Source organism: Lepeophtheirus salmonis, chromosome 2, assembly GCF_016086655.4.
Source record: "Lepeophtheirus salmonis chromosome 2, UVic_Lsal_1.4, whole genome shotgun sequence".
Taxonomy (NCBI): Eukaryota; Metazoa; Arthropoda; class Copepoda; order Siphonostomatoida; family Caligidae; genus Lepeophtheirus; species Lepeophtheirus salmonis.
The window spans coordinates 11,267,695-11,294,357 of record NC_052132.2 but is presented as its reverse complement, the minus strand read 5'-3'; the positions used below and the strand labels follow the sequence as shown (position 1 = coordinate 11,294,357).

The 26,663-nt window shown below is 30.0% G+C and overlaps 1 protein-coding gene across 1 annotated transcript in view; it reads right to left on the bottom strand.

Annotated features, from left to right (window-relative positions):
* Positions 1-24,559, bottom strand: part of LOC121132476 (uncharacterized) — a 207,265-nt gene extending 182,706 nt beyond the window's left edge. The window contains exon 1 of the mRNA XM_040727882.2: positions 24,368-24,559. Within this exon, the coding sequence (XP_040583816.2) occupies positions 24,368-24,436 (69 nt within the window). The 5' untranslated portion in view covers positions 24,437-24,559. The remainder of the gene's footprint in view (positions 1-24,367) is intronic.
* Positions 24,560-26,663: the final 2,104 nt, after the last annotated feature.

Sequence of the window (26,663 nt, the reverse complement as noted above, 5' to 3'; positions counted from 1 at the left end):
ACATTTTCCAACTTTTTGCATTACTTGGTAAATAAAAAAATATTTATTTACCCAACTTTTCATAGCGTTAATGTTGGTTTCAGTTTGCAGCATGCAAAAAGTATATTTAATAAAAATCAAGCATGGGTATAAATGTGATGATTATAAAAAGTGCATGGAAGGATTCTCAAACTGGTTGAAAGAATTGAAGTCAGTGACAAACATGAACATGTTTTGTGCTAGAGTAACACAAACGAGGGCACGTCTTAATTGGTTAAATTCCTACTATGTAAAAAGGGATTTAAAAATGTACTACTTGGGATATTGAAACTAACGAAATTAAGAGGAGATTTGGGGTTGACAAACAAATGGGAGGATGTAACTGTTATTTGAGCATTTTACAATGCATAAAAGAAATTGTGAGATTATTGCTTAAATTCTCAAACATAAATTATAAAAAATAAAATTATGAACGTAAAACAGCACATAATTTTTAAACAAGGTGAGTTAGACGACGCTCTTGCACTTATTGCTAATGATTCTCTCAATAATCTTGATGAAAAAGATTCAGTAATTCATTATATTGTTGATTATATAGCTCGGAGAGTATCACGCAAAATGAAATGTGAACATTGTATTAATATGAAGATCACGTTTAAAAATGTTGAATTAATTAAATAATGGAATTAGTCCTTATCAAGATCGATTAAAAGACAGATTTATAAACCAAATCAATCGTGGAGGATTAGTATCTCTAACAGATTATACATTTTTTATATTTTCTATTTGGAAGAAATCATTAATCAAAATGAAGAGTTGAAGACAATGATAACAAAAACGACTAATGTATGGCATGTTTTTCTCAACTCCACTTTGCCATGTTTTTGTAAAGTCCTAACTTGAGAACAGTAACATAAGTCACGTGATAAAGTTGTCATTATGTGAGAGAAATAACTTTAGCTAGAGTTTTTTGTAATCGTTGAAATCGTTTTTTTCTTTCAAATTATGTGTCACACTTGAATGATGAGATTCATTTAAAAAATACAGAAGCTTAATGGAAAAAAAATTCCTGACAGTAAAATTAGAAAATTAAATTATAAATAGTTGAATGTGTGTATTAAGATCAAATCCTCTAATGAATTAAATATTTCATATATTGAAAATCATTTTATACTACAAAAAATTAGAAAATAATATGCATAATTAGTAAACATTTACTTGTTTAAGTAAAATTATATTTACTAACGAGTTAGAAATCAATATTTTCCCAATTACACTTTATATAATTAAAAAAAAGTGTTCCCTTCTTTTTGGAGAGAAAATAGGTTTAATTAATTAAGTAACGAAATAAAACATGATAAATAGTTTACATAATTGTAATTAGATGATGATTCCTAGGAATGGATAATTGTAAGTCTGTTTTTATATAATAATTCCCATACTCATCAATGTATCTACTTTTAACTTTTTGAATGAAATCATAAATGAGGCGTTTAGAAAGGAAAACAAAATGTTTTAATTTCAATTTAAAAAAACTAGGAGATTTTAACATTATTATTTTTTTTATGTGTACATATAACAACATACATCTTTTAAGGTCGTACTTTGATAATATAAAAAAAAATGTAATTTTAAAGGTTTGGATCGAAGGATAAGTGTAGCACCTATAGATTGAAGGATTGTTTAACATTGGTTTTACTCGTAAATTAAATTGAAAGGAACAGAGGAAAGGATTTTAAACCATCATCAATTAGTTGAATCAATGTAACCATCTCATCTCATAAAATACTAATATGTAATAGCCAATAGATAATAATCAAGCTAGAGAAGTAAAAGCAATATATTTTTTTTTTCAGAAGAATATACTCTAGAAAATAAATTAACTTGAGTTAGGAAGAAAACTTCACGTCCAACAATCCTTTTAATTTAATTATCACTTAATAACACTTTTATCTCGTCTCAAACAATTATGAAAAATGAAGATAAAGGGATTTGGTGAACAGCCGAACAAAATTTCTAGTAGTTCTTGATTAGAGTTAGACAGAGTTGATTAAAAATGTTAAATGTAGTATCTTATTATCCTTTTAATGTGTTTAATTAATACAAAATTTGCAAAGATCCAGTTCGTAATAAAAATAGCTTCACTCTATCTGATAAGTGTATTGTTTTCTAATTTATTTACTACAACTCAATCAACATTTAAGGATATAAAGCATAGAAATAACTCAATGTTTTATAAATATAACATATAAAAGGCAGTACCTGATATAAAAACCGATTATTTTTCGATAAAATTTCTGGATTACAAAAGAAAACAAAATGTTTTTATATATTATATTAAGTTAAAGTGCGTATTTAAGTTCATTAACAGTGATGCAAATGAAATATTTAGAAAAAAAAAATTATTTTGTCAATATGTTACATTCACATAATTATCGAAGCTCTCTCGGCAATTGTTTCTTCTTGTTTGTTGTAAAAACAACAGATAAATTTTGCTTTATCTGTTTAAAAAGCCATCAATGACAGATGTTCATATGACTGGGCCTATTGTCCAGTTAAGATATAATTGGGGAAAAAAATATTATCACAGAATTATGCTTTTAGATGGAGCAGCGTTCACTGTATGTCAATTAACTAGGATTCTACAAGGGTTTAAGGATTTGGACTTTATTATGTATTTATATGATTATATGATTTTAAGTATGTTCTGATATGAAATTCAGTTGTGATTATTTTACACTAACTATTAGCTGCAGTGGTGTAGAATTATTGATTTTTATCTTTGAATCAATATCATTACAACAATATTTTAGTTGAATAGCTACATATACGAGTATACTACAACAATTTTTAATAAACTCTATCCTCTCAGAGTACAATAAAATAGATATATATACTGGAAAGGTAAACTTTGTTATACAATTCAAACCTAATATCACAGTTTATTTCTTAATGCAAGATATTTTTCCTGTAAAAATGTGTTAAAACGTAAATGTATTTTTAAAAATTGACATTTATAACGGGTATATATATGATTAAAAAACTCACAACTGAGTCATTGGATTATATGTGCCAAAAGGCTCACACTCTAAATATTTCTTTCTGATGTAAATTATATAAATAATGTAGTCGGATGAAGGAAATATTTAAGGCACTTTCGTATAAAAGAACACTAGTACTTATTTGTTTTTTTATTGTTATCTTATGTATATGTTATGGAAAATGTGAAAAATCCTCGAGCAATCTATAAAATTTCCAATAGAGTGATCATTTTACGTTCAATTAAATTGTCATGTTAAAGGATTGTGAGTATTTTGTTTATTAAACAATTCATTCCACAATATCATCAAACACCGTTGAACACTCATAATATTTGACGTTGTCTCATATTTTCTTGGACTCGAACAGGCTTGCGGATTAGCAACTTCTTCACTCTTTGTAAATAAATTGAAGGAGAAGGAGGAATATAGAAAGTGTGCATGCTATGGAATGGCCATCGAGAGCTGATGGCACCTATTTACGACTACAGTATGTTGAAAATATGGTGAAGCTAATTAAAGGGCGTATTTAAAAGTCTTTCAATGTTACTGTGTTCATGGGGGTGTGGCTTGCGATGAAATCTCATCTACGATCGAACTATTTTAAGATAGATTTTATTATTGATGAAGTGCAGCTAGCGTTTTATTCTGCCGTCTCAAATCAGTCCAAGATCCCTCTAACCTTTGACAGACTGTTAGATTTAACGTTGGGCCTCTTAATGGGTGTTCGACACAAACGGAAAATGCTTCAAATCCTGATTTTAGTATACTCATTAGCATCCCTTAAAATAATTGCAACTTTATGTTGTTGTAAAAATGTATTTTCTAGACGAATTACTCGTAAATTTTGCAAACTTTAATAGAAGTTAGGTGAATTTGCAATTTTTTTTTCGATTTAAAATATACCCGTGGAAACCAATGTTATATCAACTGTTATTCTATATAATACATTAAAATTAATTAATGCATTTGTAGTACCTAAATCTCGTTAAAAAAATAACCTTTTATAGAAATTTTCATTTAACAAAAATGTTTTAACTATAATAATCACAATTTAATCCTGTTATTAAGATTAATTTAAAAAATAAATTATGTATTTGCATGTGCAAAAAGTATGAAATAGTTAGGAAAATATTAGAAATTAAATATTTTATGTAATGTTTTACCCCAGTTCACTAACGACGTAAAAAAGTAGGTTTAGTAACGGAGGGTTAAACACTCGAAAATAAATGTGTTTAAATAAATCCTGAGCGAAAAATAAATGACTGAAAAACAATTTATGATATGGGTAAATAATTAATTGAGCTATTTTTTTTTTCAATATGCCCTCCTTTACAAGAAATAAATGCTGCCGATTATATTGGCAGCTTTTGATTTTGAAGACTGTGTCACTGGGAGTAATGATGTTTGTTGTCTAACATTTTTACACTTACGAAAATCGGATGAATCAAAATGCATTTATTTTTTATTTATCTGTCGCTTAAATGTGTAATGAAACTGGTTTATTAAAAAGAAAACAAAAAATGATAAATTGGTAATAAACACTAGCCAGCCTACCCTGATTGCACTTAAACAATGCAAGATACACATAACTAAAACCATCTATTGGAGAAAAAATGATTTATATATGTCTATGCTTTTAATAGTAAACCATTATTTTAATAAAAACTAACGCATAATTTTTCTATTAATGAATAATATACTAACATACTTTAATAAAATAATCTCTTTACGTATAATTTTTAATTTATTGTTTTGTTTAGACAAAAATTCATAGCTTTCTTTAATAATGAATAAATATAATTGTATTAATAACTTTTCCATTATTTTTGTTTCAATTTATATATAAAATAAATTTGAGAGAAAAAAACAACTTACAAATCTTTAATACTACAAATCATTTTTGATTTTTTTTTTTTTGAAAAGGAATATCCCCCAGTTTAATCACAAAGAATCTTAATTGAGGAGTAAATTATTAAGATTTCATTTAGAAAAAAGTATTTGGTTCTGAAAGCCGTAGTTCACCTGCAATATTGGTTAGATTTTTTTTCGTAGGATAAATATTACACGTAAAATACTAAATTTTTTGAAAGTAACAGATAACACTGTGCAACTATATTTAGGTCTTAGACCGCCTACAATCTACATTTATTATTGTTTTTTAAGCTATCAAACAGGAAAATGATATTTAATATTTTCAATCACAGTAGATTTGTCCTATATGTATATACAATTTTTTTTAAATATGGGTTTTAGCCGGTGGGTGTTCCAAGATGTAAATATTGTTGTATAATGTTATTAGAATTATTTTAATTATAAGATTAGGCCAGTCGTTAACTATACTGTATTTTACAACCTTTTCCCCTGACAAGAAACCGGAGAAAATTATTATTATTCAATAGAAGTTGATAAGTATTCACACCATTATGAGAACTAATTCGGATACAACCAATAAATAATATTAACACTGATTAGAATAAAAAAAGAAGGACCATCAATAGCTGTCAGCTGAATACAGTGTAAAAGCCAACGAAGCAGCCCAGACTGAGGCCAAGCCAGGATTGACCGCCAGGTAGGTGTTACTGTGTGGTCGGTGGGATTGGCAGGTAATAATCTATTACAAGCTGCTTCCCTATAACAAAACGCTCAATTCCAGCATCTACTGTGAAAAACTGGATCGTTTGAAGCTGGCAATCGAACAGAAGCGGACGGTATGGGTGAATAGGCGAAGAGTTGTGTTTCATCAAGGCTGTATACATCTTTGATGACGCGCTAGAAGCTCCAGGAGCACAAATGGGGAGTTTTTATGTATTCACCTTACAGTCCCGATCTGACTGACACTTGTTCATGTATATGGCAACCATGCATTGCGGGTACAATTTCGGCATAAATAGAGGTCTGTGAAAATGGAGTTTCTTGGTTTTTTGCCAATAGGGACAAGGCCTTCTATGAAAAGGGCATAATGAAATTGGATATTCGTAGCCAATTTATTATTGAACAGCACGAGGCATACATGGCTGAAATTATATGATTGTAACACTTTTTATAAAGCATTAAAATAAAGAGAAAAATACGAAATTACTTTTTCCCAATTTATTATTTTTGTTAGTGAGTTAACGCCGCGAGACAATATGTTGTTACTATCATTGTATCAAAGAACCTTGTTTCAGAAAAGAAACAGACAAAGGACCCAAATTCATGCGGTAGTTACATAATTATATTTCAATTCTTCCCAACTATGGCATTATTATTCAAACACAGTTGATAACTATTCACAGCCCTATAAGAACTAATTCGAATCCAACGAATCAATTATTAAGAACACTGTTTGCAGGAATAGAAGAAATAAATTTGACAAATGAAGCTATGTGGAATAAGCGTATTACTTCAGCTGTTGATTTTTCTGTTTGGTCTGAACCTTGATCGGTTGACTTAGAATTAGCTTCTTTTAAGTTGTAAATAATTCAACGACTATTGAATAGTACTTCCGTAGTTGGGAATAATTAGTTAACTACCAATTGGTATTGGTAATTTTTCCGTTTCTTTTGGAAGAAAGGTTCCGTAATATTCATAATAATGGTAACAACATGTGCGATGCAACTGCTCATGTCGATGTTTCTCCATGCACTAAAAAGATAAATAAATATACTACGCTCAATATAAATATCACTTATTTACTAAGACTAAACATTACAGTAAGCTTTTAAAGATATGTAAATTTTGTGTACTCGAAGCCAGCTCGTGTCTTGGATCTTTTAGAATAATACAGGTTTACTTATACTGTAACCAACTACATCAAATCTTGTTCCACGACCCTTTATGTCTCTAGATTAGATATAGATTCGTTTCAGGTCTCCAAGTACTACTAGAATGATATATAGAATTTAAAAGATTTTTCTTTTTGTTGACTCTTGTAATAATTTATATTATTATTAATAATATGTACGTACTCCTCAAATTAAGATTCATACGTGTTATATGATTGATTAAACACAAAAATGCCATGTTTCATGTTCATATTCTATTATTTTAAATTAATATTAGTAAAAATTGTTGATTGTATTTTTGATTGCTATTCACTTTCACAATTTTTGATTACTATTCACTTTCATAATTTTTGATTTATGCATAATTATCCTTTGGTTGCTTCTGTGTTAGTGAATTTGGAAATTATACTCTCCAAAATTTATAAAAATATTTGTTATTTTTTTTTTTTTCATTTACATTATATCGTCAAAACTATTCATTAGGATCCTACAACATTCAGTCAGATCAAATGAAATACTTAATTTATCTTCATAATGCCCTCTAGGAGCATTGCTAGCTTTCATGATAATATAACACCGTTAAACAGGGCGGATCATAAAGTCTTTACACTTTTGCTAAATAAATCAAGGTTTTTGTAAATGCTGTAAAATTGTTCTGGTCAAATACTAAAAAAATAAAAAGAGAAGTGAAAAAAGTGAAGAGAGATACAGTAAGAGTGAAAGAAAATGGGATTTTATTTCGGTGATAAAAAGACTCTTAATTACTTCTGATGCTGAAAAAAATATCATTGGAACATGATTTGTTATTTTATACATGCCCTTGCTTAATCTCATACTGATCTCTGTGTGAGGAATATTAATGTCTATTTTTTATATGTTACACACAACCTCATCAAAACTGATGGGTACTCATTTGATTCCTCCTAATGCACATTAAATGAAGAAATGTGTATCAATGTTTTATTTTTTTACCTACTTCACTAACTGCGTTATAAAAGGGATGTTTAGTTACGGAAGGGTAAATAAATGGAAAATACATCTTCAACTAGAATATAAAATTTGAAATGTTTAAAGTAATGTACACTTCGTAGAAATTTTCATCAAAAATCAAAATACATTTGAAATTCAATTTCTTATTATGAAAAAATGCCTCTCTTGATAACCTCGGCAACACACCTCCAGAGGCTTTTATAGGCCTGGGTGACCTCGTGCTCATTCAGCTTTCCCATTGTTATCATTCTGGTTTCGCACTTTTGAATTTACATTCCCTGGATGGATGTAGTAGCCAAAGCAAGAAATTACACCTTCCAACAAGACAGTGCACCAGCTCACAAGGGTAAAAAGTCCGGGATGTCTTGGAAACAAAATTTTCTCATTTTTTGCGCCTCAATTTTTGACAGGCAAACAATCTATGAACCAATGACCTGTATCTCAGAGGTAGGGTCAAACATGAAGCCTGCGCCAAGTATCAATCGGCTGTGGAGGCCATAAAGAATTCCATTACCATTATAATGGCAAAGCTGTATCCGGTCACCCAGCCCTGCCAAAGAAAAAGGGGGGATTCATTATGAATAATAGAATGTCATAAAATGTAACTTTCAAAAAATAAAAAAATTAAGGTTCTGCCCAATCTAGGTGGTTCGTTAAAAGTATTTAAATATTTTCATAATTTATCACGACCACCCTTTATAATTGTTCAACTGATTATCATATAATTAACTACTTTTTATTTTTGGATTTTCTTATATACCCAGTTCACTAATAACTGGTAAAAATGATGTTTACTAACAGAGAGTTAAAAGTTATATGTTGTGGATATTTACTTTCACCTCAATCATATTCATGGATTTAAAAAAAAAATACAAATGGCCAATGTTCGAGAAGGATTTACACCTGTTTTGAGGATGTACAATTTTATAAAAAATATGAAACTACTGGTTAATGATCCCTCCCATTTTTTTACATCTGCCAATAGTATTATTAAGAAGAGATTTTATATTCAAATGCCTTTTAGAAAACAGTCCATTTTAATTTCATAATTTTTGGTTATGATGAAAGATAACTATACAAAGTACACAGTGTAAGCTGGAACTCATATAATTATAAATCAAGTTTGGAAATGTGTTTGTCATACTTCTACTAGGAGTATACTGTTACATCTGAATCGCCTAAATACTGCCGATTCCGCCGATACATATGCATACCTATTTACTGTAATGATTGTTGAATATTTCAGTTTTTATTTGGTCTCGTCCAGTCTTTGGGTCAGTCCAGGGAGCCGGTCCTTTCGAGTCTCAGTATTGATTGAAAAATACGGTTGATTGAATTCCCCTTGAACCATACTTTATCAGTTTTACGAGTGATATGGAGTACTTAACTCTACGGAACTGCGTTCTTAAATCTTCAGTCTTACATAAGGATCGAAAAAATACTAGTAAGTATCATAGTATAGTAGTACCTAAGGGTTTTTACCTTAAGGCCCCAAATAATTTTTTTTTCTTCCATTTTTATTTTAACATTTACATTAAAAGTGACCTGTAATAATAGACCTTTCAAGGCATGACTTGTCCTTGTTCTGGCATCACGTTTATTATTATTTGTATTGTAAGTTGTAAAATATGAAAATGAAAAGCTTCAACTGATGGAAGTTTGGTCTTTAAAGTCGTTACAGAAACCACGTTTCTCAGATATTTTTACCATTCAGAACAATATTCTGCCGTGAAAGAATCATATAACTATGGATATCAATATCCATTTATCAGGATTCCATTCGTAATCACTATTAATAATTTGATGGATCACGTCATTTCAAATCCATCAACAACATTAATCAATCATATCCGTCTCTTATTCATCAGTAGTCATCAGTTATCGCAGTGCCGACTGCTTAGGCTTTCATGTACGGTCCTAAATAAAAACAAGTTTGGACCATATTATCCCACTAAATATCCGTCTTCAATGTGGGAATGAATTTTAAAGGGAATGAATATACTGGGAGTGAGTCTACTGTGAATGAAATTACCGATCATGACGAAAGTTTAATGCTCGGTGGCTGCTCGAGAAGGAAATATGCATTATATATGAACTTTAAAAAAATTGAGATACTGTAATTTTGAAATTGTTCCCGTATTTTTCTGTTCTATTTATTATATTTGAACTATTAGAATAATTGATACACAAAGGCACTAGGCATATAAAATTAGACATTCCATCAATTCACGTAGGTTGTATAGTCAAAGTTGAATTCAATTTGTTAATTCATTAAAAGGGTGGTTGTATAATTCGTTATTGAGTAATATTCAAGTATATACATCGCTGCAAGTGTATAAATATTGATCATGTAGTCTTTGTTTCGTCCCTGTGGTAAGTTTATCCTACAAAAAACAATAAAGCTCTCAAAATATGAGTAATTACTGTAGCTATAAATTACATGGTGCATTTTACTGCAATATAATGCATTAACGGTGTATATTGTAATTTATAATTACAATATATGACTTATGTCATATGAATTTTTGATTATTTTGCCACCAGTATAAATATCATAAACATATTCAAAATTCCCTCATGGAAAAGAAATTTGTTATAATGTATAACGTTCTACACACTAAGAAGTACGTTAAAATTGTTGAAATTAGCTCTGTAAAGTTTATTTCTTATATTATTTTAAATAACTACACTTCATTCAAATACAAGATCATTAAAGGGACAATACAATATATGCAATACTAGACATTCCATGAATTAGTGTGCTTATACTATTGAAAGCCAAAGCTGTAAAAACTAACTAAGGACACACGCCCAATAGCGCCTGAATATATTCCTTGTCTTATTGGTATCATTTTTCCTATGCTAGATGTCACTATTGAAAATATTACAAATGACGTCACTTTATCATGTTCACTCATGGTATATATAAACTTTTCTTTCCTTCGCAGAATTCATATTTTTAATTCTGAAAAAATAGTAATTTTATGAAGGTACATAGTTGGTTTTAGAGTAAAGTTAATGTTTACTGACATCCCCTAGCGGAAATAAAAAAAAACTAAGTATTCCACTATATTTTTACAAATATTAATGACATGGTCTTCATTTCACTACGTAGAATTATAGCTTTAGTCAGACCAGAAATCCAAATACTGTCGTGAATGGTTAAGTGCATAATCACTAAATGGAAGATAATTTATCTTATCGACTAGCGGGAGTACCCATCATTACTTGGAGTTATTTAATGTCGACGAATAGGAAAAACTTTGCTTTAATAATAGACATGAACGACGCGCTGAGCTTTAGCTACAAACAATCGTTGCTACAATATTATTTCTTAGACAAACTAGTCACTTAGTGATAAGATACTAAGCATATACTCAAAAATGTGGTGTTGATAGACAAACAAATAAACTCTGCCTCATTTATGTACATACGATTGATTAGTAATCAATACATCTATAAAATTTTGTTTATTTGTCTGCCATAAATTGAATACATAATAATTTAGACTTGTGTGCATTGAGCGTGAAGCAAACCAGAGCCCCTTTGCCTTTGTGCTTCAATGCTGACAAGTATTGATTTTTGAAAGTTTTTTATTGTTTAACCTACCCTTCATTTGTCAAATTGTCAGAATTACCATGTTCATTTTCTCAGATTGGAACATACCGTCTATACATATTTTATACAACATGTTCTAGAACCGTATATCTTACAGAGTGTAAAAGATAATACAAACACTTTATCACTACCTAAAAGACACATAATGAATTAGAAAACAAGTTATTGATATTTGTATTTTTGATTTAAATATCATAAACACCTGTGCATTTTTTGAAAAGATAAGCAAATGCTCCTTTTGCGCAGCTAAAGGTTAAAACTAACCAATCAAATTAATTCTCTGCTAAGAGTTTCATTACACTTTGTTACATTAATAGTACCTTGACCAAAAAAATATTGTCTTCATTGTTGTATAATATTGTAATATTGTATAAGGAAAATATACGTTTACTTTTATGCAGAGTAATTATTTTGTATACAATTATTTAGACGCAAAAAATTGTATAGAAAACTGATCATACTATGTTGAATGTTAAGACAATGAATACTCTTTATACAAATGAAAACAAAGACGTTTCTTTGTAATGAGTGGGCCCAACAAAGAGGCATTTTTACATTATTACTGTTGACCTCATTATTAACTAAGGCAAGACGTATCTACATTGACCTAAAAAATGTAGAAACATACAAAGCTTACATTACTATTGAAAAATCCATATAGCAACTACTGTTGGATTTGGTCTAAATATCCAAGACAGTTATAATTTTTAGTGGACTTAAATAACTTAGTCTTTTAAAAAGTTTGGTCTCCATTGATAAGAAAAACTTGATTAAGATAAGTCCAAAAGAAAAAATTGTTATTGATCTGTATAACAAAAAAAAAGAAGACAAAAATCGGTCCAGATCGATCCTAATCAAAATTTTTGGATAAGGTCATGTCTGTTACAAAATTGTGAACATCGACATAACGTGATATGAAGTTAAGTGTGTGACATAAATCTTCTTTGGGGACCCAAAATTTGCAGTAGCACAAATCAACTACGAACGCCGTGATACTTAGTGAACCTGAGAAACAATTTGGAAATTGCTTCATACTGTATTTATGCAATATTTTTTATTCCGTATGTTCTCCGTTACGTGCATTGACTACTTTAACACGCAGCTAACAGATTGACAGCTCTTGGCGATGAATTTCATGTTCATGGCGTACCATACTGTCATGATGGCAGCTCAGACAAATCCAAATTTGGATTATAGGTGCCGCAGCCATTCTTCTCCAAGATACTCCAAACTGTACTGGAGTTCCGGCCTAGAAGAAAGTGACATAGGAGTAAGCCAGCAGTAGCCCAGATTGTTTCTATGTTAGTTTTGGTTGAAATTGGCACTTCTGTATCTCAAAATCAAAGTGCAACTTGAATCCCGAACAAAATAGACGTTAGTTCAAGTTTTCGGTGGGAAACTTTTGTTATAGCCTTAGCAAAAGCAGAAAGCCAATGTGCTTTCAACAATGTAAATATGAAGCAGTTACCGGGGTATAGGGCAGCTATAAAGTATGGTTTCACAGAAGACGAAATGGCTGGCTCACAAGTCCGATATGGTTTTATATTCTCTTGCTTATACACCAAGGTCCCTATGGACATTTGTCCCAGGCTGGAGAGATTAAAGAAATGTTACAAAACCGATGTAACTGGACCTAAGGGTGAAATTGTGACTATTGTGATGAAAATTATAACCATTGGCAATTTTAAGTAGATAAGAAGAAAAACTTCAGGATTATTGTAGTGAATACTTTTAAAAGAGTGGACGAAAGCAGACTGAAATAAATTGTTAGTAAATTTGTTGACAGTGTTGACTTCCACCAAGAACCAACCCCTGGGGACTCAGAAGTGGAGGAATGCTTCAATAATTACAAAATGAAATGGAGGACCTCAAATTATATTTTGAAGTGGTAGGGGTTCCTTGAATATCCCCCAAATAATATCTGTGGATGAAAGTATTGTTGATCTCCGATTCCCTGGAGTTACACTACAATGCCAAAGATGTTTTAGATTTTGACATGCTAGGATAAATTGTACCGAAAAAAGACTGCGAATATACACAAGTTCTATAGGAAAAAAATCAGAATTATCAATCAAAGTAAATCGAATAAAACTTCTGAACTCATTTCTACGATTGATCAGGTACATTCGAGCCCAAAAAAGCCAATAAAATAATTTTACATTAGAGAAACAGAAAAAAAAACCACAGTAGAAATATAAATGCGAAGTGTCACTAATAAAACATATGGACAGAAATCGTCCACCTCTGAAGTGGAACAAGGGTCAAGTTAACAGGAATCTACTGTAAGAAGAGTAAACTGAGAACAGCACAATCTTACCCCTGAGCCTAAGAGGAAGAAGTGCTCATTCTAAGAAAAATATTTTGCCCGTTAGGTCTAGATCTAGATTCAATCCGAAGAGGTCATTGTCAATTTCACAATCGTCTCCCATCAGTTCGTATTCAAAACTACAAAAGAAGATCAGCCCTATATGTGAACCAAAAAATGATCCTGACGCGTCTGTTGGGGTGTCCAGTCTTCATGCAAAAAATAAAGTAGATGGAGATTGATCGTCTAATACAATGAAAAAATAGATTTGATAACTTTTTTAACCCTCAATTGTAATTCACTGATAAAATTGGAGAGAAAGTACGCTCTATTGAGACTTCTACACCATCTTGTTGAGTCCTATACTCGGTGTTGTTTTGGAAATCCATTTTTGTGTTCAGGACTTTTATTTAGCTTTCAGTGCCTTCGAAAAGCAACTTTCAAATCTGAAACGTGGAATCACACTGATGATCAACAAGAATTGCAAACCAACAATTCAATTTCTAGAATCGGATGGGAACCTAATATAGTTATCCTGCAACCTTTGGGGAATTACTTATGATATTCTGGCAATTTATTGGCCAAATTCGGGCAACCCCGATTTTTATATTAAAAAACTTTTACTAATTTTGGCTCACAGGCCAACAATTATGAGTGGGGATTTTAATATAAAATTGGGCACTAACATGGACTGTACAACCTCTAACAGAAACACGAAAGCTCGAGCAAAGAAAATACTTTGCTCCATCATTAAATCATATGAACTCTATGCAGCAGCTGAAACCGTAAAAGATTATAGCCATATTTCCTTTTCCCCTGAAAAATCCTCCAAACCTGTGTCCTCAAGAATTTACCTATTTATATTCTGTGGTATTAAAAAGCAATCAGTCACGTCATATAAAGTAATCGATACCAAAATATCCAACCATAAAGGACTGTACATTAAAATTAATTTGATACATTTCCGAAATAATAGAAATAAAAAAGCTTGGAAAATAAATTCATCCCTATTAGATGTCCCAAAAGTCAATGATGAGATCTTGGAAATAATTGAGACCACGAGATAAACAGAGTCAAAACAGGATGCAAAGTCTTCTATGAAATACAAAAAATGCTATCAAAGATTTAATTGATATGCAGACAGGCTGGAGCCCCAGAAGTTGCAACTAGGAATAGGAAAATTGATATCATTGAAAATATAAATAGAGAGAATATTTCAAATAGTGAAAATAAATTCAAACTGGATCAAATCTTACGAGATTTTGATCTACCATTTACAACCAGATTAAAAATGAGCAACATCAAAGACTTATACTACATTATAATCTTGATTTAGACCAAGATTACAATGTAGTATGATAGAGAAAACAACGAAAGCAAGGATTTGTCAATCATGCTAGCAAATGGAGAAATATCTGAAAATCCTACAGAAATATGTAAAGAAATAAAAACCTTATTCTTTGTGCTGTATCGATGTTTTAATTGTACATCACTTAAGAAATGTTCCAGATGTACCCATCGATCTGCATACTTCTGCAAAGAACTGATATGTAACGCAACCCGTAAAATCACAATTCCTCCTAATGATAATAATTTCATTGATTAATATTTAACGATACGAGAAACCACAACTGCTGTGAGAGAAAACGCTTGGTTTTGGTTTTGAATTTTACAAAAAATATATACCTTACATCGCTCCTATTTTATACAATTTTACGAAATTATAATGAGCGTCGGATAATTTCCTGAATATGAATGTGATGGAAACATCATACTGATTCCTAAAAAAAAAATAAAGATCCAAATTTATAAAAATTTGAGGCCTCTTACTATGCAAAACTGTCTTTACAAGATTTTTGTATACAATATTTTAAATCACATAAACAACGTCTTGGAATTTTTTTTTACATAAATCTCAGTACGGCTTCTTAAAACATAAGCTAGTGGACTGCATTCCTTTGACTCTACAAACGTCTATATAAAGTTACCAAGAGCTGAAGTTAATGGCTGTAGATTTCGCCAATGCCTATGATACTTTATCACACGAATATATAATCAAAAGCATATACAGAAAGGGTATTGGAGACTTTATTATTCGAATGGTAGGCGTAACCTTAACAAGAAACAGAACAGCCATAAGGTATAGAGCCCAGTGCATTTTGAGAATAAAGGGGGCGCCCACCAGGGAGATCCACTGTTTGCAACAATTTTCATCATATGCTTTGACAAACTTATTCGTGATAATTACTCAGAAGCCACGAAAGGACTTCAACTATCTAAAAGAACTTTGAAATGTCTGTGCTATGCAAGCGACCTAAGTATGGGGTTTTCAGGAAGTCCTATCAAAACTTTAAAATCTATTAAAACTTTTATACACATACTTAAAAGTTTTTCAGAAATAGTTTAAGTACAAAGTACTTTCGGGTACTCTTGAAACGCCCAGGAAATACTACAGAGACGGGCTAGCAGATTGTTTTTTCTGCGGCTTAACAAAGAAACAACTGACCACATACTCTGGGAATGCATGAGATTAACGGAAATCTACAGATGCGTACCAATCATCATTGAAGAGGGATTTGCCCTCAAACTTTCAAAAAGGATTTTTTATCAGCAGCAAACGACGGAAAAATCGACGTAATAATGAAATACAAAGGCACAGTATTTAAAAATAATATAAAAATTGTGTACTACAAGAGACGATAATTTTGATGGAATTTTACCTATATTAATATTGTATTTTAGGATTTTGAAAGGGATTATTCGTTAATTATTATTTTAATGTCATGAAGCTTTCGACTGTTTTTGATGATTGAAAGGTAAATTTGTATTGTAGTACATGATTACCAATGGTGATTAAAATGAGCTTGTTTTTTTTTTTTTAAATGATATATTTTCTTTGCTAAATTATTGTATCAATGTAATCTGTATTAGACAATTGTTGAATAAAACTGAGTGCCCTAGTGGTCAAAAAAAAAAAAACAAAAAAAAACTTGAATCCAAAAGAATAACACTGAATATTGTAAAAATCCAGTTTCTAAATTTCAAACAAGATTGTCTAACATTCTTCGAAAAAAGTTGGACCAGCAGCAAACACCAACATATTTACAGAAAAGAACTCTTCATGTCTATTATCAGTTCAAAAATGAGTGATATCATATTAAGAGAAACAAATCGAAAAGGTAGAATACTTTGGTAAGTTTTAACAATATCCTTATCCTAAGATATCCCAATATTTCTGAACGGGCAACACTAATACCATTCGAGCCATTTACTAATGTTGAGCTCAATATATTTTTTAGCATTCTTATTTCTGATGGTGAACATCGAAACAATAAAGAGAATCTTGAAGATATGTGAAAAATAGAACACATCAGTTGTGTTTCTGTCATCTATGTATTTGACTGGAGAAGTAGTGGCCGCACATCAAGCAAGCAAGAGATTATCATGTATGCATTATAACAAAAGCAAAGGCAGTGCAGACACAGTTTAAAAAATGCTGGGCGATTACGCCGTAAAACGATGAACAATGCAATGGCCTTTGGCATTTTTCTATAAAATAATTAACGTCACTATTGTAGCGTCGTTTATCATCTACAGGGAAAACAACCAAAGGCTAAGGAAAAAAAGTACAAAGGCAAAAGTATCTAAAACATCTTACAAAACAGCTATGTATGCTTGGAATAAAGTATGGTTCTTTTAACCGGATGCCTATGAAAAGAGTTCTATTCAAGCTGCAGTGGAAATTGTCTGAGGGAAGCACACTATCATATCACCAGAAGGGGTAGTAGCTTAGCCAAAACTCCGTTAACTTGTGGAGGTGCCCAAATTGTTGGCAGTTGTAATTTTTCCCGAGATCAGAATGAATGTTAAAACTGTATAAATTTAACTCGAATATTTCTTTTTCTGTTATTGACTTTTCCTTTCATTAATCACATTAAAATATATTAAAAAGATAATGATACAATCAAACGATAGTTTCCTAGAAAATACAATGGTACCAATGCCGCCTCTAAACTATTGAAACTGACAAATTTGGCCCTAGATTTGAAAATAATTTAATTTTTATAATCAGTCAGAAATCACAATCTGGACCAAAATATCAGTTCAAATTGATTTAGAAAAATCAGCTAAGACCGATTGCAAAAAAAGTTTGGTCTCAGACCTCGGTTCAACCCTAGTACCTACTCAAATAATAAAAAGAAAAAGTCCTTTAGGATTTTAAAAAAAACACTATGTTTCGAAGATTTAGAGTCCTAGTTATGTTTATATTAACATAAATACATAAATATTTAAATTTATATTAAATGCAAATGTTGAATTAAATTTTTTAGACGTGTTACTTTTAGATAAGGAATTGAACAAAAGGAACTTAGGTAAAGAAAAAATACTGATTAAAGTATATACAAAATATACATCCTTTAGAATATCAAGTTACACAATAGGAAAGGAAGGGAAAATTAGAAATTTATGAGTGTATTCTTTGTCTAATCTATTTTAATATGAGGAACCAGAGACGGACATTTGAAACAAAATAATGATATATATTTGAAGATATTAAACAAAGCAAAAATTAAATTGCTTAAAGACGTATTATAAGTAGATATGTGATTTATGTAGGAGTTCAAGGAAAAGACAGAAGCAAGACACAAGTACAATTAAATTTAGCCTATTGTTAATATCAGCTACCTGTAAAATGATTTTGGGGAGAGAAAATGAATTATTGTTATAGAAATGCCAACTTTGTACATTTAAAATAGCATTTGTACAAGGAATAAATAAAAATTATTGTATACAAAGGTTGCTTTAAAAAGTCTGTGAACGTCCGAGAGATAGCGTGTATCAATATTATGTTTAGTTAGTAGAATCTTATGGAAGAACACACACCAACTTCAGCCATATCGGTATATTTCTTTTTGTTTAGCATTCATTTGAAGTTGTCCCATTTCTCTGACTTTGCAGGAACTTTTCAAACGACCCTCCTATTTATTTAAATATGTATTTTACAATCAATTTACACTAAAGTAAGGGATAATTCTTTTTCTTTGAGAGGGAGATATTAACACAGGGTGTCCCTAGAGGGTGGCTGGAGGGGCTGTAATATTATGGAATTTATGCTTTTTACTAATTCTTTTTTTTTTGGTCAGGATAAATTTTTTTTAAGCAAAAGTAAGTGTATAAATAATGTTTTTCGAGAAAACAATACAGCAGATCAAGCAACGTAATATTTGATATTTTTTCTGAATAGCTAAGGATTTTGGAAATTTCTAACCAAAAAGTTTAATTTTGATTTTTTTTTTCGAAAATAGCTATGACGGGAGCGCCGATTTTTGAGGGGATTATAAAAAGGGGGCTTATTCTATACACAAAACACAAAAAAACCTTTTTTTGTGCAACTCAAGGAGAGTTGATAAGGGAATAAATTATATTAATAAGTAATCATAGGTTTCGGTATTATTAAGCTGATTCTGATAATCGATTCCAATACTTCAAGAAAGGCCTCTTTTTTGTATTGATATAAGGCTATGTATGTTATACATACATACCCTTGTAAAAAGCATGATACTTTTTTCGAAATAGTTGTCAAAACTTTTCTAGGCCATTTAATATTACTTGATGTCTATAATTATCGATTTTGAATGTTTGAAAAAAGGAAAAAAGAAAAATTTGAACACCAATGAGACAACACAAATTTAAAGAACTGTTTTCAAAATAAAAAGTGTTATACAGCATTTTTACTTACAGATGGTAAAGTTTCACAACAGATAAAACATTAGATCGAATGCAACAATGAATGAAAGAAAATCTTGATTTGCGATAAAATATAGCACCCAGACAAATATTAAAAGAAGTAACTCAGTTTTAAGCAGTAATATTTTTCTCACTGAACTCCTCCATACAACAACTGAATCAGACAACTTGTCAGAGGAGTTTGTCATTAACTCCTATATGGCTTTCAGGCGACGTGTAAACGCTGTGATTAATAATGAAGGCGACTATATTGAGGGATTTTTTTTTTTTTGCAAAAACCTAGACATGAAACATGAAGAAATAAGACCCTCTTTTCTTTTGAGAATGGGCTTGCTAGGTGAGAGGAGGGGGAAGGGGATTCTGTTTTGGAAAATTTTGTCCTTTTGTGGGAAATTTTGAATATTTTTGAAATTTAATTTTTCAATATTTTGGAAATAAATTTTTTTTTTTGTTGTAATTTTTTCTAAAAAAATTAATTTTTTGTGAATAGATAAGGATTTTTGGAAGTTTTTTCTAAATCCTGCAGACGCCCCTGACCAGCGCTCTTAAGCAATTTATACTTAAATTATATTTATATTTATAGGCTTAAGAATAATCTGGCGTACTTAAGGGATAAATAGCAGTTGGTGTGAATGACTTGCATATTTGTTTAACCATAGTCACTTGTTCCCAGATCCAGACTGTAGGTTGGATGCATAAAATGCTTCCCATCCAGGCTCCCAGAGCTTTTGAGGCATCATCAAATATGTGTGTGACTTAGTGTTATATAGATGATGTCTTGTTGTCTCATATTCACCAATGCTGGTCGCTTCTGTTAGATTGCCAGCTTCTAACGGTCGAATTGTTCACAGTTCAGGGCTGAATTGAGCCAAGGTGGGTGGAGGGGGGGGGGGAAATGCTCGAACCACTGTTGTGCAACACAAACCCAAAGAGTATTTACCCCGTATACATGTCAAATTATCTTTCTGCTTCCGACTTGATTTTCCATTTCGGGTAGTAAAAATGTAAAATTGCTAACAAATGAACGATTGGCATTTTTGCTATTTTCCTTTTATGGATTTTCCTATTCGGCCCTTATATATACTTGGTCGTTGTTGCCCACCATTATTTTGAATAAAATGGCTAATGTATATCTATAAATATGCATTTTTCATTATCTTGAAAAATAATCCAAAAATTAAAATTTTGAAAAATTAAATTTTAATTATTGAAAAAAAAATTCAAATATACAATTTGACTAATTTTTTTGTAAATATTTCAAAAATCCAGTTATCCAAAATTAATAAATATAAAGTTTGAACCATATTAATGATTGTGTATAGTGCAACATCCACGTTGGATTATAAACTTTTTTTTCTAAATATAATTATTTGTGATGAATATGTAATCTTTCAAATGTTTTATTCTAAAATGATTGTTTCTTAAAAAAAGGATAAAATATAAATTTCTTTACATTTAAAGCACGCACTTACAAAAATGAACAAAAAATTTAGACAAAATTTCAAAAATCCATATATCCTAACAGAAAATTAAAATTTTTGGAATAAGATTTCAAAAAAAAAATTTAAAACTTGAAATTTTTTGAATTTTTTTTCATAAACTCCCAACTTTTTACAGAAATTTTCGAATATTACATTTTTGACATAAAAATCTCAAAAATTCACAGCTGTTCACGAAAAGTTGTACTTTTTTGGAAAAAAAAATTCAAAAACAACTGTCGATTTTAAAATAAATTTAATATTTGAATTTTTTTTGTCCAAAAATTTAACTTTATGTAAAAAATTATGATTTTTTGAAAGTTTTTTTCCAAAATGTTTAATATTTAAAATTTAATTTTTGTTTGTTGTAGAAAATTGTGGATTGTATTTGTATTCTTCGAAGAATAATCGTCAATTTCTATCAACTTATCAAAAAAATTTAAGAGAACAACCTTTTTATAAACGCATTTAGGTGACAAAATATCATAGCCCAGTAGTGGTCACTACTGGGCTATGATACTTTTTACTTATAGAATTATTTTTTTACTAATTAATTCTAGAAATCGACGAAACCTCAAATCGATAAATTGTATCTTCAAATATTTTATTTTTCTTAGTGCGGTTTTGATTTGGGTTTCAAGGGATTTAATAATTTTATGTGTGTATATTATTGAGTGTATATGTTGTATTATTCTCCAACAATAATTGACCAGTGATATTGGTGTTAAATATAGATATATATGTTAAATTTTAGAAAATTGATAAATAATAGATTCCTATATTAAAATAATCTAAACAGCACGAAGATATAATTCGTTATTTTTTGTGTAAAAACATTTAATTGTAGAAAATTAAATAAAAATCAAAATCCAAGAAATCAAGAGGAAACCCCAAGGAACGACTTTTAACTAAATAGTTAATTAAATTCCCAAAATCTTGATTATGAATGACGTACTAAATTAGTAAATTTTATTCGAGGCGTTTGCACATAATCAGATTTAATTTTCAAGGAGCATATTGAAAAGTATTGGAGATAAAATGTAGATTTAATGTAATCTGAAGGATTCTCAGGAATCTCACAGTGTAAAATATCCCAGTTTACTAAGAAACATCCTTTGTACTTGTGGCAATATTCACTTCAAGTAACCAATATTCTAATCATCACAAAAAAAGAATAAAAATTTGATTATTTTATATAAAGGGGCTCATTTTGGTAGCAATATAAGTATCATATAAATTGATTTCCACTTTATTTTAACCTATTCTATAAATTAGAATACAAATCTTAGACTTAACTCAAATGTGTCTATGACATATTGGGATCTATATATCAAGTAAGAAAAATGATAGGGAATATCTCCTTTTAGAAATTTTATTCAAAATTGTTTTGTTGTTGATGCATCACAGTTGCTAATTATACATATTTTTATATATTGTTTAAAGTAGTGTTTTCGGATTGCTGGTGATATTTTGTCAAATATCTGAGTTATGTAAGCAAAAAAATACATATTAATAGGATTTAGTTTATTTGCAAAAGGGGTGTGAAAAGTGGGAATTTTAGTCAGAGTGGGGCTTAGACGAAAATTTTGTTTAAAAGACAGCAGTTATTGTGACTAAAATTGAATTTTGTTGTCAAAGCTTATAATTTTTGTCTACCTATATTAGAAATTCATAATTGATATTTGTACAAAAAAATTATAATGGTGTCACTTTTGTATCGGCCATTTATTTTTTAAAAAGTCCTACGAAAAATAACAATCCTTGACATGATTCATATTTGCCTAGGGATGCTGATCTTCAATTTAAATACATGCTTATAGATATATCGTTTCAAATTTCCCAACTGACATCTCGTTTTTGCCGAGTCTAATGTAAGGTGTCCTTTTTTTAAAGATTAAAACATGTACCCTTTTCATTTTTAATATAATAAAGGACATTTTTTCTTCTATTATTTTTTATCAAACAAAGCAGGCAAACATAATTATTATCACTATATAAGTAAATAAATCCATATAATTAATAAACACACCTAAAGACATAGAAATTGAAATATAATAAAAGGGATTTTTTTTTTACAAATTCATTCATTTTTTCACCCCCTCCCATTAGGGCTTATCTCCTTTGATTTCAATGCAGTCCTTACATAATGGTCGGACTCGACAATTTCCATTATTTTATCACTTGAGATGACTTTTAGTCAAAAATATTTTTCCAAAGGATAATTAGATGAACGGAAACTTCGTCGAAAGACAATTTGCTGAATGTACACTTTGTTCTCTAGGAACAATGGAGACACGAACCTGCGCAAACTGCACCATATTCCCCACCGCCTGGAAATGGTTATTTATTCTACCCATGGTGTTAATATTCAAGATTTACCTAATATCATTATTACCTTTACAACAAAGTTAAACAGAGATTATGTTTTGGGCTCTGTTTGTTTGTTAGTCACCAGGATTACAGCAAAAGTTACTAATTGATTTTGATCAAACGTGGTACGAAAATTATGCACGGTCAAAGTAAGATGCCATTAAATTTTAAGAGGGTATGTTAAATCAAAACATACAGAAATACTTAGTCAACTATAGCTTTGAAACAAATTGAGAAATACATAACTCCATTTGATTTTAGGTTCGTGCGCTCTACAAATTAATAATATATATATTTTTTTGGATAATAAATGTACATGAAATTGTGCATCATTGTTTAATTTGTTCATTTATGTCTCAAAACTTTTTCAAATCCCAGTATAGGTTATTATTTAGGTGTGCGCGTCTAAAACTGAACACTCCTTTAAATTTTACGTAAATTTTACGCCATGCACATGTTCGTTATTTTATTCAGTTGCAACCGGTTTATACTTAGAGGCAAGGATCTTGAATAGTTATAAACAAAACTCCAGCAAATTGTAAATTGTAACAGTGAAACAACAGCCGATAATATGGAGAGACGTGGATTTGTAATTTTGGAACTTTCCGCTCGGGGAAAAACTCCCACTGAAATTGCCAATGTTCTGAACTGCAGCCGCACCACCGTTTACAGCGTAGTACCCAAAGAGACTCCTGAGGCGACCACAAGATCTAAGTCAAGCCGTCGAAGGTCGGACGAAATGGTTGCTGCCGTGAAAAAGTCTGTCGAGGACAAGAGAGGCAAGGTCACCGTCAGAGGCCTCTCCAGGAAGTTCAACGTCAGCAGAAGGAACATGTACCGGCTAGTTAAGAAAGATCTTGGCCTTAAGGTCTACAAGAGAACCCTTCGTCAAGCCCTGAAGCTGTAAAATTTAAAGGAGTGTTCAGTTTTAGACGCGCACACCTGTATCTACATATTTGATCAAGTTTCATAAGCGATCGGAAAAATTCTACAACATTAAATCTAATTTTAAAGAATAAAGTATTTATTTTTTGTGTTTATAGAAAAAATAAACAAATATAAAAACTATCTTACTGTTATGATGGAATCGTCTAAAACAATAAAACTAAAAACATATAGAAAATTTTGAAAAGGAGAATACATTCCGTCTTTCTTCAAGTTTTTGTATATTTTTTTTTTCACTGGGTTTTAGTTTGTATATGTATAATGCATAAACAAAAATATAATTTTTTTGTCAGAGGGATTTTGATTTAGAGGATACTAACATGTTATGTGACACTCAACACAACTTTTATACAATAAACAAATGTTTTCAAAACAAAATGAGACATATAATAATTTGGATATAATTTAAGAAATACATAGGAAATGAAAAAATATTTTTTAAACTATTTCATTTACATAACAAATAAATCTTCCTGTTTTTACGACATTCTCTAAAATGTTTCTTTTTTCTTATATGTGAGTTCCATTTATATATCTTTAAATTTATCGAGCGTTTTCACGTGACATCAGCATTGTTGATGTCAGCAATTTTAAATGAGACATACACCAAATATATAATCCCTCCGTTAGCAAACTGGGATAATTTACACCCCGATATTTATAAAAATGATGATTATTCCTTTTGAACCTACATTTTAGTGCCAACACTTTCTCAGTATGCTCCTAAAGTGTTAAATTGGATTATATAATGCTTTGTTTTGACTTTATTTGTATATTTTGCTATTTAAAATCGGGTTTAGTGAATTTAAACAACTGTTTTGCTTAAAAATTGTTCCTTTATTTTTCTGTTTGATTTATTTCATTAATGTATTTTTTTTAATTTTAATGTTTTTAATATAAAAAGAACAAATTATATCTTTTATAAGCCCCTAACACGTGTTGTTGATATTATTTTCAAATAAGGCTTCATTTTTTCTCAATGTCTTATATTTATTACTCCAGCATTTAATTTATAATTATGATCAGGATGAATGAGTTGTTGTAATGACATGTGAAAGGCAGCTTGTTTTTCTACTTTGGAAGGCCTGCCTTATACTACCAATAATAATATTATTAAAACTTGCAAATGTGAGTTAAAAAAGGATAAAATAGCTAAACAAATCATACCAAATATAAAAAACGTAATTATTATAATTGTACAATACTGTATCATGTAATGAAATACCTTTAATGCTTGGGATTTATTTTTTAGCAAGATCACTAACTGCGTTATAAAAAAAATGTTCAATAATAGAGGTTTAATGAAAATGCTGCACTATTGGATGTCAAAGTGGGACAACCAAACACAAGGACTTAAATCCTACATTCAATCAAAAATTGCCAAATATTAATATATAATTAGAGTAATGCAGTTACCCAAACATTATCAGAAACAGAAAAACGTAATGTTGATACTGCAACTAGCTAAGTAAAATAAAAATACAATGCTTTAGCAAACTTGGTTAACGTTTAGCTCTAGCACAATTGCAATTTCACAACGTGTACGAACCAAAACTTTTTTATTATAGGTTTCATAAAAACATGTTGATTCGTAACATATTTTTATAATCAAATAAAGATTATCTTTTTGTTAATTTTTTTTTGTCATTTCACTTTCCTTGATTGCATAAATCAGTTGAGAAAAGAAGAAGAAAAGCAATAATAATTTTACATTTTTACTTTTTACAATCTTTATGTAATAATATCAAATTATAATTATAATTAAATTAGTAACCACACATATAAATGCATGGATCATTTAAATAGAAAATTACTTTTCTTTGCTTCCTGTTTCTTTGATCTGAAAGGGAATATTTTGAGCCATGTCTCTTGTTGCAGAGTTTATGTCTTAAAGTGAGGAATCTGTATAACCCTAAAATATATTGAAAATAGTTTGTTACATCGTTATACATATACAACCTAATTTCCATATTCTAAACAAAAAATATTAAATCAAATTTGTACACGACATAAGCAACAAAAATAAGTATATTTGAACAATAAATATAATATATACCTTGTACCACATTTTAACATGACGTCAGCATTGTTAATATCGACCACGCTCGGGGCCTAAACAAACAACCAAGTTTTATAACAATGAAACCCCTTTTTTTATCATTCTTTATTTGGTTTATATATTATAAAGAACATACAAATATAAATAAACTGAAGTAATTGCGTAACAAGTACATAGATACACTTTATTGTTTCTACTTATAGCCCTGCAGTAAAATTTCAACTAAAATTCTAAAAATCAATCTTTAAAAAAAAGACAATCAAACCTGTCCATATAAATGATCGCGTAATGATTCTTAATCTGACTATTATCTATCCAAATGCGATTACTTTTTATTTAGTCACTTGGTTGATCCATTCCGACTAG